The sequence below is a fragment of the Lampetra planeri genome, unplaced genomic scaffold, assembly GCF_965212315.1.
Source record: "Lampetra planeri unplaced genomic scaffold, kcLamPlan1.2.h2 scaffold_532, whole genome shotgun sequence".
Classification (NCBI taxonomy): Eukaryota; Metazoa; Chordata; class Hyperoartia; order Petromyzontiformes; family Petromyzontidae; genus Lampetra; species Lampetra planeri.
Genome location: NW_027615355.1, coordinates 2,680 through 18,699, shown reverse-complemented (window position 1 = coordinate 18,699; position 16,020 = coordinate 2,680). Strand labels below are relative to the sequence as shown.

Genomic DNA, 16,020 nt, shown 5'->3' with positions numbered 1-16,020 from the left:
TCACACAAAGTCCATGCCACATATTTAATTTCTGAGATTATAAACTGATGTTAAAAAACATGCCTCTCCTTGTAAGACATTCATAAGAAACAAAAGTACATACCTAAAATGCTATTTAAAAAAAATAATAATAATAATTTGTGAGCTAATATAGCTCTGCAAACTAGCACATATTGCACACTCTGTAAACAATAATTGACATGCCGTTAATGGCTCCAAAAATCGTCTTCAACTTACAACTGAGCATGGCTCATATCTCTGTCCTGTCTGTTGGATGTCTAACGTGATTGTGGATGTTTAATAATATATCTCTCATCGTGATCTCTCATCATTCTGTAGCCATGACCACTAAACTCATGTGGAGAGCCATATGCCCTCTGGCCTTTCTCTGCATCATGTCACACCTCGGCTGTGCTGACAACAACCGAGAGATCTCCATCCCAGAGCAGGGCGTCACCTTCAGCCACGTCTATAAAATTGACCTTCCAGAGAGCTCCAGCTGTAAACTGGAGGGCCTGCAATCCCAAGAAAACACAGGTAGTTTCATCTAAAACATTTTCAACCCACAGACACTCACAATGAGATTGAATGGTTGATTGATTGATTGATTCATTCATTCATCTCAGTCTCGGCTGTCACTGGTCTACCATGTCGCCCTAACTGTCACGCAATGTTTTATTTTGTAGGTCTGCAAACACAGTCATCTATGGAGGGAGAGAAAGACATCACCTTCAGACACAACATCAAGTTGCAGATGCCCAAATGTGACTGTGGAGAGTCTGAAAGCTTCAAGTCTCTTTTGTATAGAGTTAATGGGTTGGAAGAAGAAGTGAACTACCTGAAGAGCCAGTGTGCTCAAGGCTGTTGTGGCAGTGGTGGTATAGCAGGTAGGCTCTAACACACAATTATTGTTGGGACCCTGTTCAGTGTGTGACTTTAGAGATTTATAACCATTTTGTTTGAAGAAAGTGACAGAAACTATTCTTTTCTAGGTCTGGATACAACCTGTAGTGGCCATGGTACATATCAACACAACACCTGCAGCTGTCTCTGTAACCCAGGTTGGGAGGGCCCAGATTGTTCAGAGTCCTCCTGCCCTGATGAGTGCAATGATAATGGCCGTTGTGTGGATGGGAAGTGTGTTTGTCATCAGGGTTACACAGGGGATGACTGCAGCCAGCTGATGTGTCCAGACAACTGCAATGACAAGGGACAATGCGTGGATGGAAAATGTGTGTGCTTCCCTCACTTCACTGGTGAGGACTGCCGTGTCCAGAAGTGTCCCAATGACTGCATCGGTAACGGTCTCTGTTTGGATGGCCGGTGCATCTGTGATGAGGGCTTTTACGGGGAAGATTGCTCATTAGGTAAGCCTGTCACACAGCAGAGGGCACACAACTTGTAGGGCACGGATTGGAAATAGAGTTTACTTTTATAACTTTTTTCACTGATCTTTAAACCCTACATAATATTGTTTTTAAAGCTTTCTTTCAGAGGAATTGACACAAAATTCATCCTTTGAGAACTCTATAATGATCCTTCATTTGCTACAGCTGTGACGCATATTCCACTCTTGAGGGTGTTCTAGATGACTTGCAATCATGGGAAAGACAAAAGAGCTTCCTCAACAGTTGAAGGAGGAGATCATCAGCCTTCATTGTGTCAACCTGTCCCCCTCACACAGGGGGTTTCTATGTTGTCTTGGCTAAGTTGCTAAGGGCCCTTGATGTAATTGGGGGCTTTCTTTCATGGCCATGTAGGTTTGTAGATATTTACTTATATTATAATGGTCCTAATGGTGTTTCTTATTCAATTTTGTTCTTTTGATGGGAAAACTTATTCACAAAGGCGTTCAGGTGTGATAAAGTAATCTCTCTCAACTTTTGTGGAAGCTGTTTTGTCTTTCCTATTGCAACTCACCCACCTTCGTGGGTGGGGGTAAATGCATCACAGCTGAAGTAGAGAAGTTTAAATTCAATTCTAAATTGGACTGGAAGCCATTGAAGAGAGGACTGGGGATTATGTGCTCACACTTCTTTGTCCTGGTTAGGAGATGAGCTGCTGCAGATTTCGAATACATTAATAGCCAGTGGGGTGTGATGGAGTTACTTTACTTTAATGCTGCAAATTGATGAGTTTGAGCAATTATAAATAAATCGTTTTTTTTTCTTTTATATTACTTGCATCCAACTTCAAATCCAGGTAATTACTGAAAATGAATCCATATCCTGTTGCAGTGCCATCTCATCTTCATCTTTCGATTGAACATCTTGCTAAATTTCCCCTAAAGAAGGGTCTATTTATTGTATTAGTTTAATATTATTTATATGAAATGTGTATTCTGTTGTACAGGCAGGTCTCATAATAGCCAAAGTGACCTACGTCTGCAGCATTCAAATCTCTTCCACAGTTGTTTCAGCTGAAGAGGCCGTTTCAGAAGGTGGACCCTATTACTCGTGGTAGCTTTTGGCCTCCAAATATCTCGTAACAGAGGAGATGGCATAAGACACAGTTTATCTAGCACGTATAATATGATATAGATAACATTATTGTAATTCAAGTACACATGGACACAAAAAGTTACACTAGAACGAAATTTTGTCATCTGATTGGTTGGTGTGAATGGTTTAAAAGTACAGTTCAGTTAATAATTTTCTCTGACACCAATGGAGGGGGACACTATCCCTAACCCTATCTTTTAAGACAATACATTGTGTCTTTGGAGCCCAGCACAATTTCATTTTGTGACAATTTAAGGCCTGACAAGCAGAAAAATTTGCCCATTTCTGCTGAAGAAGCATACCTTTTTAACCATCTATAACAATTCTTTTCCTACATGACCTGCAGTGCAATGCACACCTACAGCCATTGTCATGTTCTGAAACCAGTTTTTAAAAAAAAATAAGAACAGAACATAAATAGTCCACTCTTCAGAGTAGCAGGTCACCTGATGCTGTTTGGATTAGCTGTGTTTTGCTCTGCAGAGGCACAGAATAGAGACAGACAGCTCTGTGTGTAGGGTGCTACTGGATGTATTCCAATGTATGTCAACTGTGACACTGTACCAATGCAAGTTAAGGAAGGTGGGAGAGGGAAGAAACATACAGCATTGGTGTTTTTGCAGAGGCTCCCAGGCCTCTGGTAGAGGACCTGAGTCTGAAGGAGACACCGCCCAGGTGGGCGACAGGAAGATTTTTTTTTTCATACGTATGTATGTATCAGTGGGCCTTCAGTCGTGCTAGTAGTAGTCATTAATCTACCTCTCAATAACTACTACTACTACTACTGCAGAAATGCAGTGTAAGGGACTGTGACATTGCATAGGTAACTCGTGTAGCCAGAATAAATGCCTTTAATGAAGGAAGTCTCATACTCTACTACACACTACACTACACACATAAAAGCATCAATAATAACCTTGTAAAATTGCAACATTTAGGAAAATAGCAGCATTTTACACCTCCACCAGTCAGTGTTTTTAACATTTCCCTATTTTTCTTCACCTTCTCCTCGTGGAGCTCTGGTTCCCTGTGTACCTGGTCACTCAGCTGTAGATCCACTCTCTTTCGGTAGGACTGCGCAGAGGTCCACGTGGACTCAAAGCAGATGTCCGCAAGTCTCTTGCGTGCAAACACCGCAACATTACCGCTCCTTGGACACATAACAGAAGAATATAAACAACACAAAATAAAATTTCACGGGAATCTACTCTGATGACTGCCGACATTCCGAGTCCGCTCTGCTTCCAGACGCTGGAGTTTTTTCCAGACTGTGACATTCTTGCTAGCGTCGGAGCTGCCCGACCTTTCTTAACAATGTCCAACTTGTGAAAAATCCGTCGTGAAAACAGCTCGTGGAGTGACAAAACATCTATTAAAATAAATTCAACCATATTTTTGCGTGTTCAACTCGAACAGGTGCAATTTGCTAGCTCTGGTTTACACGGCCTGTGACTATCCAATCAAAGGGAGTGAATATGATGACATTACCACACGTCTGCTAGAAAGCCTTGGTGTCCTCAACTCACATTCTGATTGGTTAAAGCAACAGTTTGGTTGACACTTTTTCTGTGCTCCAGGGTCTGCAGAACTAATTGTAAACGCCTCCAGGAAGATTTCTTTAACCAGCAATGGATGATGGATGAAATAGGATTGTGATTGGATAAGTGCATTTAGTTGAAAATACACGTTTGGAAGCAATGCAACCAGGGGAAAAGCTATGAAAGTAACAGAACAAACCATTTGGAATTATTGGAATTTGGAATGTTTACAATTAATATAATTAATAATAATATAATGAAAAAAACAAGCCAAATGAAATTCGAATCAGTGCTTCCGGATAATATACACAATCTACACAAAGGAGATATTGGTGTGATGTGGAGGTTTTATTTCTTCAGTATTATTTATCTATTCAATATTAAACTGATATTGGGTATACAGTATAGTGGTCGATATGCAATATATTGTTCCATTCCTGAAGCTTAACTTTCACTTTGAAAAGTGCATAGATTTTTGAAATTTATTATATTAATTTCAATTACATTCCTGTTGTAACAATATCAGTATTTATTAATGTTAGTAGTTAGTTACTCCAGTTGCTTTGTACTGTTATTTGATTGTGAAGACAAGGGTTTAGTTGTCAAACTGCTTAAGCTATAAAAGGCTCCTGTAAATTCTTAATACCACAGCAAATTTACAGCACACTCATTCCCTTGAACATGTTTGCATTTCTATGTGCTCTGCTTTATTTCTTTTACCAGTGATGTATCATACTGTGCCTTACCCACAGAGTTCTTCTTGTTAGTGGAAAGCCACACTTCCCAACATTGCTGACTTGCTGTCTCGTGTCTTTTGGGCTGGCGTGTTATTGTACTCCCACATAGTTACGTACCTCACTATACGCCTCCTGTCATATTTTTTCCATCGTCTCATGTCAAGAGCTTTGCTACAGTATTATAAGCTCTGCCCTGGATTTATACAGTAGCCACTGAAACACTATATGTTTTCAAGGTTACATCTCGGGGTTTGGAAGAAATGAAAAATGCTAAAATATGCTAAAAAATGTAAGAAGATGAAAGAGTTGTGTGTACGGATACAAAATACAAAAAATACAGTAGGTGTCATTTTTTGCTATTTTAAGGCAGGCCAACATTTCATATGAAACCAAGTTATGTAACCTGATTCAGGTTCAGGTTGGACAATTAAAAGCAGCATTTAGCATTTAGTCGTATGACAATTTCAAAACTAAATGGAGCTGAACATTACTTGTAGTTTTTCTGTCTATTCATCCAAAGTATAAAAAATGTTTCATTTATAAAGGCCCAGTGCCTAAATGAAGTATATAATGACACCAAATGTGAAAAATATAAAATTTCAGTGTTTTTGACAGTGTTCCATCCGTGTTCCATGACATCTACCCCCTGACAGACATGGACTAATACCCCTGTTGGAATTTTAATAGCCCTACATGCATTCTTGGACCTTTTGTTAGCCTTCACAAGCTGACCCGTTCATTGTTTTTCTTATATGCTCCTTGTCTGTACATGCAACACCTATTGCTGTTTCTGTCGTCCTCCCTGAGGTTTCTGCCTCTTTTTCCCCTGTTATAAGGGTTTTTTGGACATTTTTTTCCTCACCCTCATATAGGGTTTAGGACAGAGGGTGTAGCAATGTGCGGAATGTAAAGTCCATCGAGACAATTATAAATTGGGATGTTGAATTGAATTTGACAAGAATGCAAAGCAAAGTGAAGATGTGCACCGTCATAGTATGAAAGTTGGTTGGAGTGGTGGTGGAAGGTTGGAGTGATGGCTGAACCAGTACACATCTGTGGGAAATGGCTCTTCTGTTCCAGTTGCATTACAATTTCAGCTTTAACCGTAAAGAGAACTTGACTGTGACATTGACACGCTAGAAAACATCATGCATTGTTTTGAAGAAAAGGAAAAGATTTTACACTGGTGAATGAGTTGACTATTACGTGGAATGTATTATACGAAAAAAGTTGCATAATGAATTGGAACACATTGAATAAGTAATAATTATTTACTGGTTTCATGACAATACGTTTTGTCTCAGTCTTGAAATGCAATAGTTGACAAATTACATTAAAGAGAGGACACTCCCCAGTATACACAACACTGTACATCAGATTACGTCCAGTGTCAACAAATATTCATTACAAATACTGAAGCAAGTTCAGATTTCATCAGCAGTATTTAGACAATATATATGCCTTTACATACTACTGTTTACAACATGTAAAGGTAACCTGCATTGCCTTCAGTGCCCCAGTCCAACATAAAACTCAGACAGAAGACTCCAGAGGAGAATTTCCAAATAGATGATCAATGGGTTTATCACTTGTCTCCTTTAGTCCACAGTCCACAGGGTCTGAGGCTGGTCCAGGCCACAGACATTTCTCTCCTGGTTGAGTGGGAATCTGTTCGTGGGGCAGAGTATTACATTTTGACATATCATCCCAAAGATCAGGAACGTGCCCAAGAGAAGGTAAGTTCCTTTGGAAACTATAGATGTGTTGAAGTAAATCTGTGTTTTACACCCCTTTGATGTATTGTATCAAAGGTTCAGGTTCCCAACACAGACAACTCCTACCTCATCCCAGGACTGATTCCTGGAGTCACCTACATTGTCCAGGTCCATGCCATTATTAAAGGAATCCAAAGTGAATCAGACCAGATTGTAGCAACCACAGGTGAGCAAAATAAACTCTTCCTCATTTTTCAGACAGGTGAAGTGGAATGGGGCCTGGTGCAGCCCTTAAATGTCCAGTGGTTTCAAAGCAAAAGCTCTTGTGCTCCAAAATTAGTTGGAATGGAAGGGAGGGTAGGAATGCCCTCTGGGTCTAAGGGATTTTGTTTCATTTTGTGTGGATTAATTACATTTGAGGTCACAGGTGTGAGGAGGCATGAAAAACACTTAAATTTCTGACTTAAAGTTTGAATAAAAGTTGGTTTTGCAGATTAAGAAACACCATTTCACATAGAAGCAAAGTTATGCAAATGTGATTAGAGAAAAAAAAATGAGAAAAGAAAAATGTAATTTAAGTTTATATTTCTGCATGAATTGATAGCCCAAGGCTATGTTCTTTTTATGTGTTTGTCATTGCTTAAATACTGCTGAAGTGTAAGAAACAGAACATATTTAATTACTCAAAGGTTTGTTAACCATTACATTTAATGGTAATTACAAGGAAATGGCTCCACGGATGTGTTTTAATGGAAATCGGACTTCCTCGCAGATGTGGTTAGAGGCAGATGTGAAGACAAGGATTGTTGGATTTAAGACGGACAGACATGTAAAAAAACAAGAGGGATACATGGAGTTTGATTTTCAAGTGTGGTTAGCAACGGAAAACCTCACAGATCATGGTATTCCCGTATGGGTAAGAGAAACACACCATCATCTGGCTTATGATGGTGTGAGGCACTCACAGCATGGGGCAGACATTTCACTGGTCACAAACCTCAAATGATGATCTACGTCAAAAGAGGGTTTAAGTGAATGCTTTTCTTTTTACTCAGTTGAGTTTTAAAACATGTTTTTTCATTTGGTACCATTGCTCTGTTGAATTGTTCTTGTCTTTTTACACCACATGGTACAATCCATCCATCCATCCATGTCCCTCCGCTTATCCAGGGTCAGGTCGCAAGGCTTCAACAGGAAGGGAATTTCCAGTTCAGGGATCATGTCTACCCTAGAAAGCAGAAACATTTGGGCCTAATCTGGTACACATCTGGTACAAGGTTTTGTTTTGTTTTTTTTGTTACAGTGGATCTCTGATGTATGGTACCTAGTATATATGCCAATGCAGAGTCATTCACAATAATTCACACATTTACAATAGAACCTACATACACATATGATATACATATATGAGATGTACACACACACACACACACACACACACACACACACACACACATATACATAATATTTAGTCACAGCTATAACATCGCCTCCATTAATAACCTGTTGTTTTCACAAACCTGTGTTTGAGAAACGATCCAATGACCCCCTGTCTTTCACCCCATCATTGGAAATTCTCGCCAGCATCTGTTCATATGACACAATTTCTGTCAGAGTTTCAACCTATTTTTTGGTGTGGTGCAGATGAACTTTTCCATAACCTGAGGATATTTCAGGCTGCTGTGACTTTCCCGACCTTTATAGCTGTAAATTTATGTCTAACACTTTGATTATTTGCTTTTGGTCACCCAATAAGAATAATCTTGGCAAGGCTGGAATCTCTGTCTCCAGAGCCTTCTCTGGGTGCTCTTTTACTTTCATCAAAAGGACAGTATCAGACTCTACTTCCACAGCACATGTAGGAAAGTCCCTGCCTTTGTTCCACATTCCCAACAGATAACAAAGGTAATAAACCACCCTATGGAGGGGGTAAAGAGGTCTAGAGGGGGTAAAGTAGAGTATATGTTTTACCTTGTATTCCCTCTAGCCTCCCTGATGTGTTTTTTATGAGTTTGCTATTATTCTCCTCCATTCTTCCTCACCTAGTTCACATTCCAAATCTCTCTGCTATATAGTCTTAAAACACAAATGTCAGAATGTCCTTGTTTAGTACACTGAAAACCTGGTAAAACACTGCTGCATGTGCTATCTCTGGCGAGGAAGTCCTTTTCTGGGTTTGTCACATGTAAATTGTGTAAATTGTCCCTATCTGATACAGTGTGTAATTTGGAGATATCACAAAATCTGGTACATTTGTGTCTGTTATGGTACTGACAAATGTTGTGTGTCACAAATGTAATGCTGGTTTGACCAAGTGCTTGTCAAGAGAGCTTTTTTCTTTCAGTTGGGATAGTGCAAAATTTCCCTACTGAGCAATTACTTTATCTTATCTTTAACATGTTGTCCCCCTGACCTACTAGATGTCTCAGTTATTGAGAATATCCAAGTTCTTGACCAGACAGAAGCGTCAATTGAAGTGGACTGGAAGAACCCACAAATCGAGGTGGATCACTTCAGACTCACGCACACTGACCCACTGGGCCAGGAGGAAGAAACAAATGTACAGAGGAGCCAAGATGCGCGAACCAAACACACTATTGTGGGTAGGTTTTAAATCACCTGAAACATAAGTTTGCATATTACATAAAAACTGTTAAGTTCCAGTTTGTCTTTTTTTTTTTTTTTTTTTAATTTGCCGCAGGTCTGTATCCGGGAACAGAGTATCTGATCTCGGTACAGGCAATCAGAGGAATGGCCGTGGGCAAAGCCTCCTCTGTCACAGGTGTCACAGGTCAGTGTTAAACTATCAGCATTCATTCATTGAGCTAATGTGTTTTGGTGTTACTAGATTTAAACACACTCAATGGGCATAAAATGGGTCCAGTTTTCTTGAAACTGGATGCAGTTACAGTAAATGTAAATTGTATGCATTCAGACTGCCATTTTCAGAAGTAATTTGAGAAACCCTGGTCTAAAGCACAAATGACTGCATTGGCAGAAAATCTCAAAGGGTCGAACTTACTCTGTGGATTATTCATGGATGTGGTTTGGGCAGAGTGTCACCTCTCATTCAGAGTGCCCCCCATACCGCGGCTGCACTCATACGTTTTTGCTTCCTGAAGTGTGGAGATGTGCCAGGCTCGCTTTGGAAATCTTGACATTTTAGAAATTTTAATGACAAAGAAGAACACTGATTTTAATATGTTTGTGATATTTTTAACTGAGTTCGGCACTGATCTGTCAGTTTGAACCACTGAAGAACAGTCAGGGCTCATGTTCAGTGCATAATCCCACCCATGTGTCCTGCTCCATCTCTGTTCACTTTTTTTGTCTGTGACAAAAACCTAAAAACCTAAAACCTGTTCTCATCAGCTGTCAGCTGTCAGTAATGACTGACCATTAAGACGCTTCTGATAAATATTATAATTTTCACAATCAGAACCTTTCACATTGTAATCCTATTTTTATTTGTAATATTTTCATATGTGTGTCTTCTCCCTGTGTGTCCTGAGCAGAGTGTGCACGTGTCATGAACCTTGCCTGGAGACACATATTACTATCATGTCTAAGTGTCCAAGTTTTCTTTCCTTTTTTGGTCACTGGTGCATTTGCTTTCTACGTCGTCTAATGAGCGATATGCCGTCATTTTAGATGGCATAGAAACCCAGAGAAGCGCAAGTTCATTTGCCTGTTAGACTGTGAGGGCGCACGGCATGGGAATGACAATGGCAATGACACTGACACAACGTGGACTGTGCACCATAAAATAAATTAAAAATACAATCTTCCCAGCAAGAGGCCCAGTCTTGGGCTAATGAAGGCAACTTGATTGTGGTCACTGAGGAAAAATTTGATATGACTACTTAATGACTTGATGATCATATGCTCCCTGGTGGCTGAGGCAGGATTTAGAATTTAGCTGTTTATTATTAGTTTGTCTGCTAATGTTGTATTATGGTGGTGAGCACTCATTCTTTGTCCATGGTCAACTAGTCAACTCGTTTGAGGATGTGAGGAGGAAATCGTTATACAGTTTTACATCGACAGCTCGTCTTGACATTCAGTACCTTTATTGAAGCCCTATTATTGTGGAACAGTTAGAGTCAGACAGTTCATTATTTATAGCATTTTTCACATTTAGGAGTCAGTCATATTGTCCTGGATTTTCCAACTTTCACTCCTCCTTAACCTCCTGTCTCATCCACACCTCTGTGCCCCTTCAGTGTAAAAGCAGTCACCAAATTCTTCAGACCACAGAGCAGTCACATAAATATTTGTGGAGTTTTAGTCATCCCCCGATTACTGCTAATCTGCCCTCAATGCACCACCTGCTCCTGTGGTAAAGGCAGGTGAGTGTGTGATTGTATTAATCTACACCTGACAGACAGTTAGTTGTCTTTGCTCCAGTACCCTACAATCCTTAATTTCATGTGTTGCTTGAAAAGGCTTTCAGGGGTGATTGAAGAGGATAGTTATCACCTCTGCTTGTCAGCAGCAATGTACTACTTTCATTGTAACGGGCATGGTGCAATAGAGACACATATTCCACTGAACCTGCTGTTTGCCATTGACTCTCATGGTTATATGTGGCAGTAAAAGTAATATGAGATGGAATTCATAATACACAAATACTTTAAGTAGTACAGATAGGACATGATCTTGAATTAATAGGAGGTCACAGGTAGAATGGAGATCTAAATGATAATTTGAGACATTGTAAAATCAAGAGCAAAACAGATCAGATCAAAACAGCACTCCACAGGTCAATTATGTTTCCAGGATGTGTACAATGAGTATAACACCGAAGTTGTTCAAACAATAAAAACAAAACAAAACAAAACAATAAACAACAACAACAACAGGCTTTTCCAAAGGAAATACGAGGCATGTCCTTCCCCATCCTGAGATTAAATACAACCTGGCATTTGAAATGACGAGACTGGACGACACCTGAGCTGGATTGAAATAATAACCGCTGAATGTGCTATCACAATGACCATCTACCAGTGGACAGGAATATTCTTCAAACTCAATAGTGACTTATTCTAAGGAGTTCTGGAGAGAGGTACAGGTGTGGTACCCCACATTTAAAGCAAATATATGCCGCACTATGGAACAACCTGGCTGTACGCACTGAGAAGGAAAGTCTCCTGGACACAATGGTTTATAAAGGGAACATGTCAAATAAGTGGTTTATTAGTGAATGAAGAATTTATATAATTTTCAGAGTTATTGCAAACATATGATTTAGAAGAAAAGGGCAACTTCTGGAGAAATTAAACACTGTTAGAGTAGGAATATTTACATATTTATTTTCAGTGGGCTGAATAATATCTGTAGCAGTTTGAAGACAGACAGAGGGATTTGGAACGTGAACTTAACGAAGAGGAAACGGAAGAGAATAGTAACAATTTCTGGGAAACTTGGACTTGACTTATGCAAGAGGCTATTTATGATCGGTTGTAACATGTGTGTGAGTATCTCTGCATTAACATGTATATGGAGGTACCAGACGTCAGTGACCCACTGTGATCCCATCCAACTAAAGTGTAAATAACCCCCAAAATAATACATTTTTAAAAATAGTTTCAGAGAAGCATTTTTAGTAATGTAGTGTTACGACATTAAACTGTACTTTGTCTTGACTTCCTCCATGATATTTCCACATTCTCGTTTGTTCTTAGCTGGTCCTATTCTTTCTCATTTCGCTGATCTGAATTAATTTTTACACTGTAATGTGTTCAGATATGTGTCCCTCATTGTCTGTATTTTTCCTTAAATAATGTGAATAATGTTTTACTGTACCTGCAAATAAGAACAGTCAGACATGCCAGCATCTTGTAATAACCACATGTTAATAGCACATACAGAATTGAAACTGTGTTATTATAGAGGAGTAAACTGGAACTGAACTTTCAGTTGTACCATACATACTTCCTGAACAGGATTATGGCTACGATTCCAAGTGTGGCTCCATCATATCGCAGTCTATGGCAAAGAATGTTTTTAATGTATGTATGTGTGTGTATGATGATTACCTCTTAATATGCTTGCATTGCCATCAGTTCTAACATTAAACACATCAGTGACATGTTAAACCAATCCAATAAATCTCTAATTGGAGCAGACATTTCATATTGTGCCAAAAGATTATAAAGCATATAAACACAACATGCTGCAACTGCTGTTGCTGATTTGGATTCAATAAAGTCACAGCTGAGGCCCACATAATGAAAAGCAGATGGACTTGGTAGGGTAAACCAGTGTTGAGTCTGTTTCCTGGACACACTATAGCCTGTGGTCCAGTAGCAGTCTGTCAGACCTCTCCATCAGAGCTTTACAAAACTGTCTTTTTTTATCTAGATGCAGCAAAACGGCCAGTGGAAATATGAGTTTGGATGGCAAGGTTATCTTTGTCAATGCTACTGAAAAAGTGTGCTTTTGTGTTCTGCTTGAAGTGTCACATGGCATTTTTTTGTTCATCAAAATAAGATGATAGTTTTTCCTCAACTTTCCTTAAGTTCAGATATTTTATCATGATCAGCCTCTGTTTCCTTAATCTGCAGAGTATACGAACTATCATTGTATTATTACTGTAGCGTTAGCATCATTTATTTATAATTGTATTGATTTAATTGATTTGCATCATTTCAGGATGTTATACACTGATTTCACTGTACTTGCCTTCATTAGCCCAAGACTGTACTTTCCACAGTTAAAATCACAAAGTGCGATACAACAGAAGTGCAAAGTTGGAAAACTAAAGACAAAGATGAGGCTAATTAAAAGACATAACATTCAAAGACATGAAGATAACATAAAACAAACCAATTGAATTTAACATAATAAAAGCTGTCCAATCAAGTAAATATCAGTAGGACCAACAGAAGGTATCGGAGTAATCAACCTGAGTATGGGGGGCACAGATATACTGGGGGGCTTGTCCATGAACTGCTCTGAGAGTCAACACTAAAATGTTTAATACAATATTTCACTGGTAGCCTGTGTAAGGAAGATAAAATCAGAGTGATGTGATTAGTATAGAACATTTACAAACTGTGTTACTTAAAATGTTTTATGTTTGAATGTATGTTTTTTTGAAGAAGAAGAAAGAAAGAAAAGAACATCTTACCAAGTTTGACCGGCAGCTGATATTTTGTACATTAGCTGAATGTAATTGGGCTTTAGTAATCTATATGAGCGGGTTTCCATCTGCAGGCAATCATCCACTTCACTGGCGTGCACAGACATTTTGGAGGGCAGGTGCTTAGTGAAAAATCAGGGCAACTTGTGCGGCGTGAGGAACCGCTGGCTCCCTTATTATAGCAATAGCAGTCTGATGTCACATTATAAGCGCAATTCAATATCTTAATAGTAATAACATATTAGCCCCAAACTGGCAACAGCAGAATGTAACATCAAATGTAATCGCTGGGTCAGTACAACGCTACAAGACTCACCACACCAGACTCTAACTGCCATGACCTAACTTCAGTTCCCTGCTACAGAGCTGTGTTCAGGAGACACATTTTAATATAGTACTTATTTATCATTGTCAAAGTTTTAATCATAGCCTATTAATGTAAATACAAGATGACTGCAGGCGTTTTAACATAGAAATAACTTATTGTTGGTACAAAACAGTATATTTTGCCAATAAAGCTTCATGCTTGATTTAGTTCCACTAAGCCACTTTGTGTTGACAAAATAAATCTGGGAGAGCTTTTAAAATATCTCAATAAAATTAGTGGAAAGGCCCCAAACAATGCTTTATTCTTTATTCCTGCTTTTTCTTCAATTAATTGGTACTTTCTGGGCATGATGCAATACTAAATTCTTCTTCTTCTTTCGGCTTTGTCCCTCTTCAGGGGTTGCCACAGCGAATCATCGATTTCCATCTTTCCCTGTTCTCTGTATCCTCTATTCTGACTCCAACTACCTCCATGTCCTCCCTCACTGCATCTATAAACCTCCTCTTTGGTCTTCCTCTCTGTCTCCTACCTGGCAACTCCATCTCTAACATTCTCCTACCAATGTATCCACTGTCCCTCCTCTGCACATGTCCAAACCATCTCAATCTAGCCTCTCTAGCTTTTTCTCCTAACTTTCCTGTCTGTGTTGTCCCTCTGATGACCTCATTCCTAATCCTGTCCATCCTGGTCACTCCTAAAGAGGATCTAAGCATCTTTAACTCTGCCACCTCCAGCTCTGCCTCCTATCTTCTGCCTATTGCCAGTGTCTCTAAACCATACATCATAGCTGGTCTAACCACAGTCCTGTAAACCTTTCCCTTCACCTTAGCTGAAACTCTTCTATCACAAATCACTCCTGACACTTTTCTCCAGCTGTTCCACCCTGCCTGCACCCTGTTCTTCACTTCTCTTCCACAGTCTCCACTATCCATAACCAAAGCAAACAAGAAGGGGCTCAGGGCCGATCCTTGATGCAGTCCTACCTCTACCTTGAAGTCTTCTGTCCTTCCAACAGCACACCTCACCACTGTTCTACTACCTTCATACATGTCCTGCACCAAGCCAACATACTTCTCTGACACTCCTGACTTCCTCATACAAAACCACAATTCCTCTCTTGGCACCCTGTCATATGCCTTCTCTAAATCTACAAAAACACAATGCAGCTCCTTCCTACCTTCTCTGTACTTCTCCATCAGCATCCTCAGTGCAAATATTGCATCTGTGGTGCTCTTTCTAGGCATGAAACCATACTGCTGTTCACAAATCTCCACTTCCTGTCTCAACCTGGCTTCAACTACTCTTTCCCAAACCTTCATGGTATGGCTCATCAAGGTTATCCCTCTGTAGTTACTACAACTCTGTACATCACCCTTCTTATAAATTGGTACCAGAACACTCTTCCTCCACTCATCAGGCATTTTGTTACTGTCTAATATTTTGTTAAACAACCTAGTCAGAAAATCTACCAACACTTCCCCTAAGCACTTCCATACCTCCACTGGTATGTCATCTGGACCAACTGCCTTGCCACTCTTCATCCTTTTTAAAGCTTTCCTGACTTCATCCTTTCTAATCTGATCAACCTCCTTCCTAATCATTTCTGGCTCCTCATTCCTACGTTCCCTATCGTTTTCTTCATTGAACAATTCCTCAAAGTATTCTTTCCATCTCTTCAACACACTTTCCTCACTGGTGATGACACTTCCCTCTCTGTCCTTAATCAACCTAACCTGCTGTACATCCTTCCCAGCCTGATTTCTCTGCCTCATCAACCTGTACAACTCCTTTTCCCCTTCCTTTGTATCTAACCTCTCATACAACTCCTCATATGCCTTATGTTTGGCCTTGGCCACTTCCCTCTTCACTTCCCTTGCCCTCTCTTTGTACTCTAGCCTGTTCTCTTCTGTTCTATCACTGTCCCATCTCTTCTTCGCTAATTTCTTTCTTTCTTTCTTTCTTTCTGATGCAATACTAAATGAATAAATGAAAAGAAACCAACAGTATGAAGACTGATTGTTGACAGCTACTTTTTCTGTTTGTCATTTAGCAAATGA

General features: G+C 39.6%; 1 protein-coding gene across 1 annotated transcript; it reads left to right on the top strand.

Annotated features, from left to right (window-relative positions):
* Positions 1-341: 341 nt before the first annotated feature.
* Positions 342-9,282, top strand: LOC144741399 (tenascin-N-like; the record flags this gene model as incomplete). The annotated part of the gene is made up of 7 exons (XM_078623943.1): positions 342-537; positions 687-887; positions 993-1,367; positions 6,379-6,512; positions 6,588-6,717; positions 8,912-9,094; positions 9,193-9,282. Coding segments are annotated over exons 1-7 (1,309 nt in total), but the record flags the coding sequence as incomplete, so codon positions are not given.
* Positions 9,283-16,020: the final 6,738 nt, after the last annotated feature.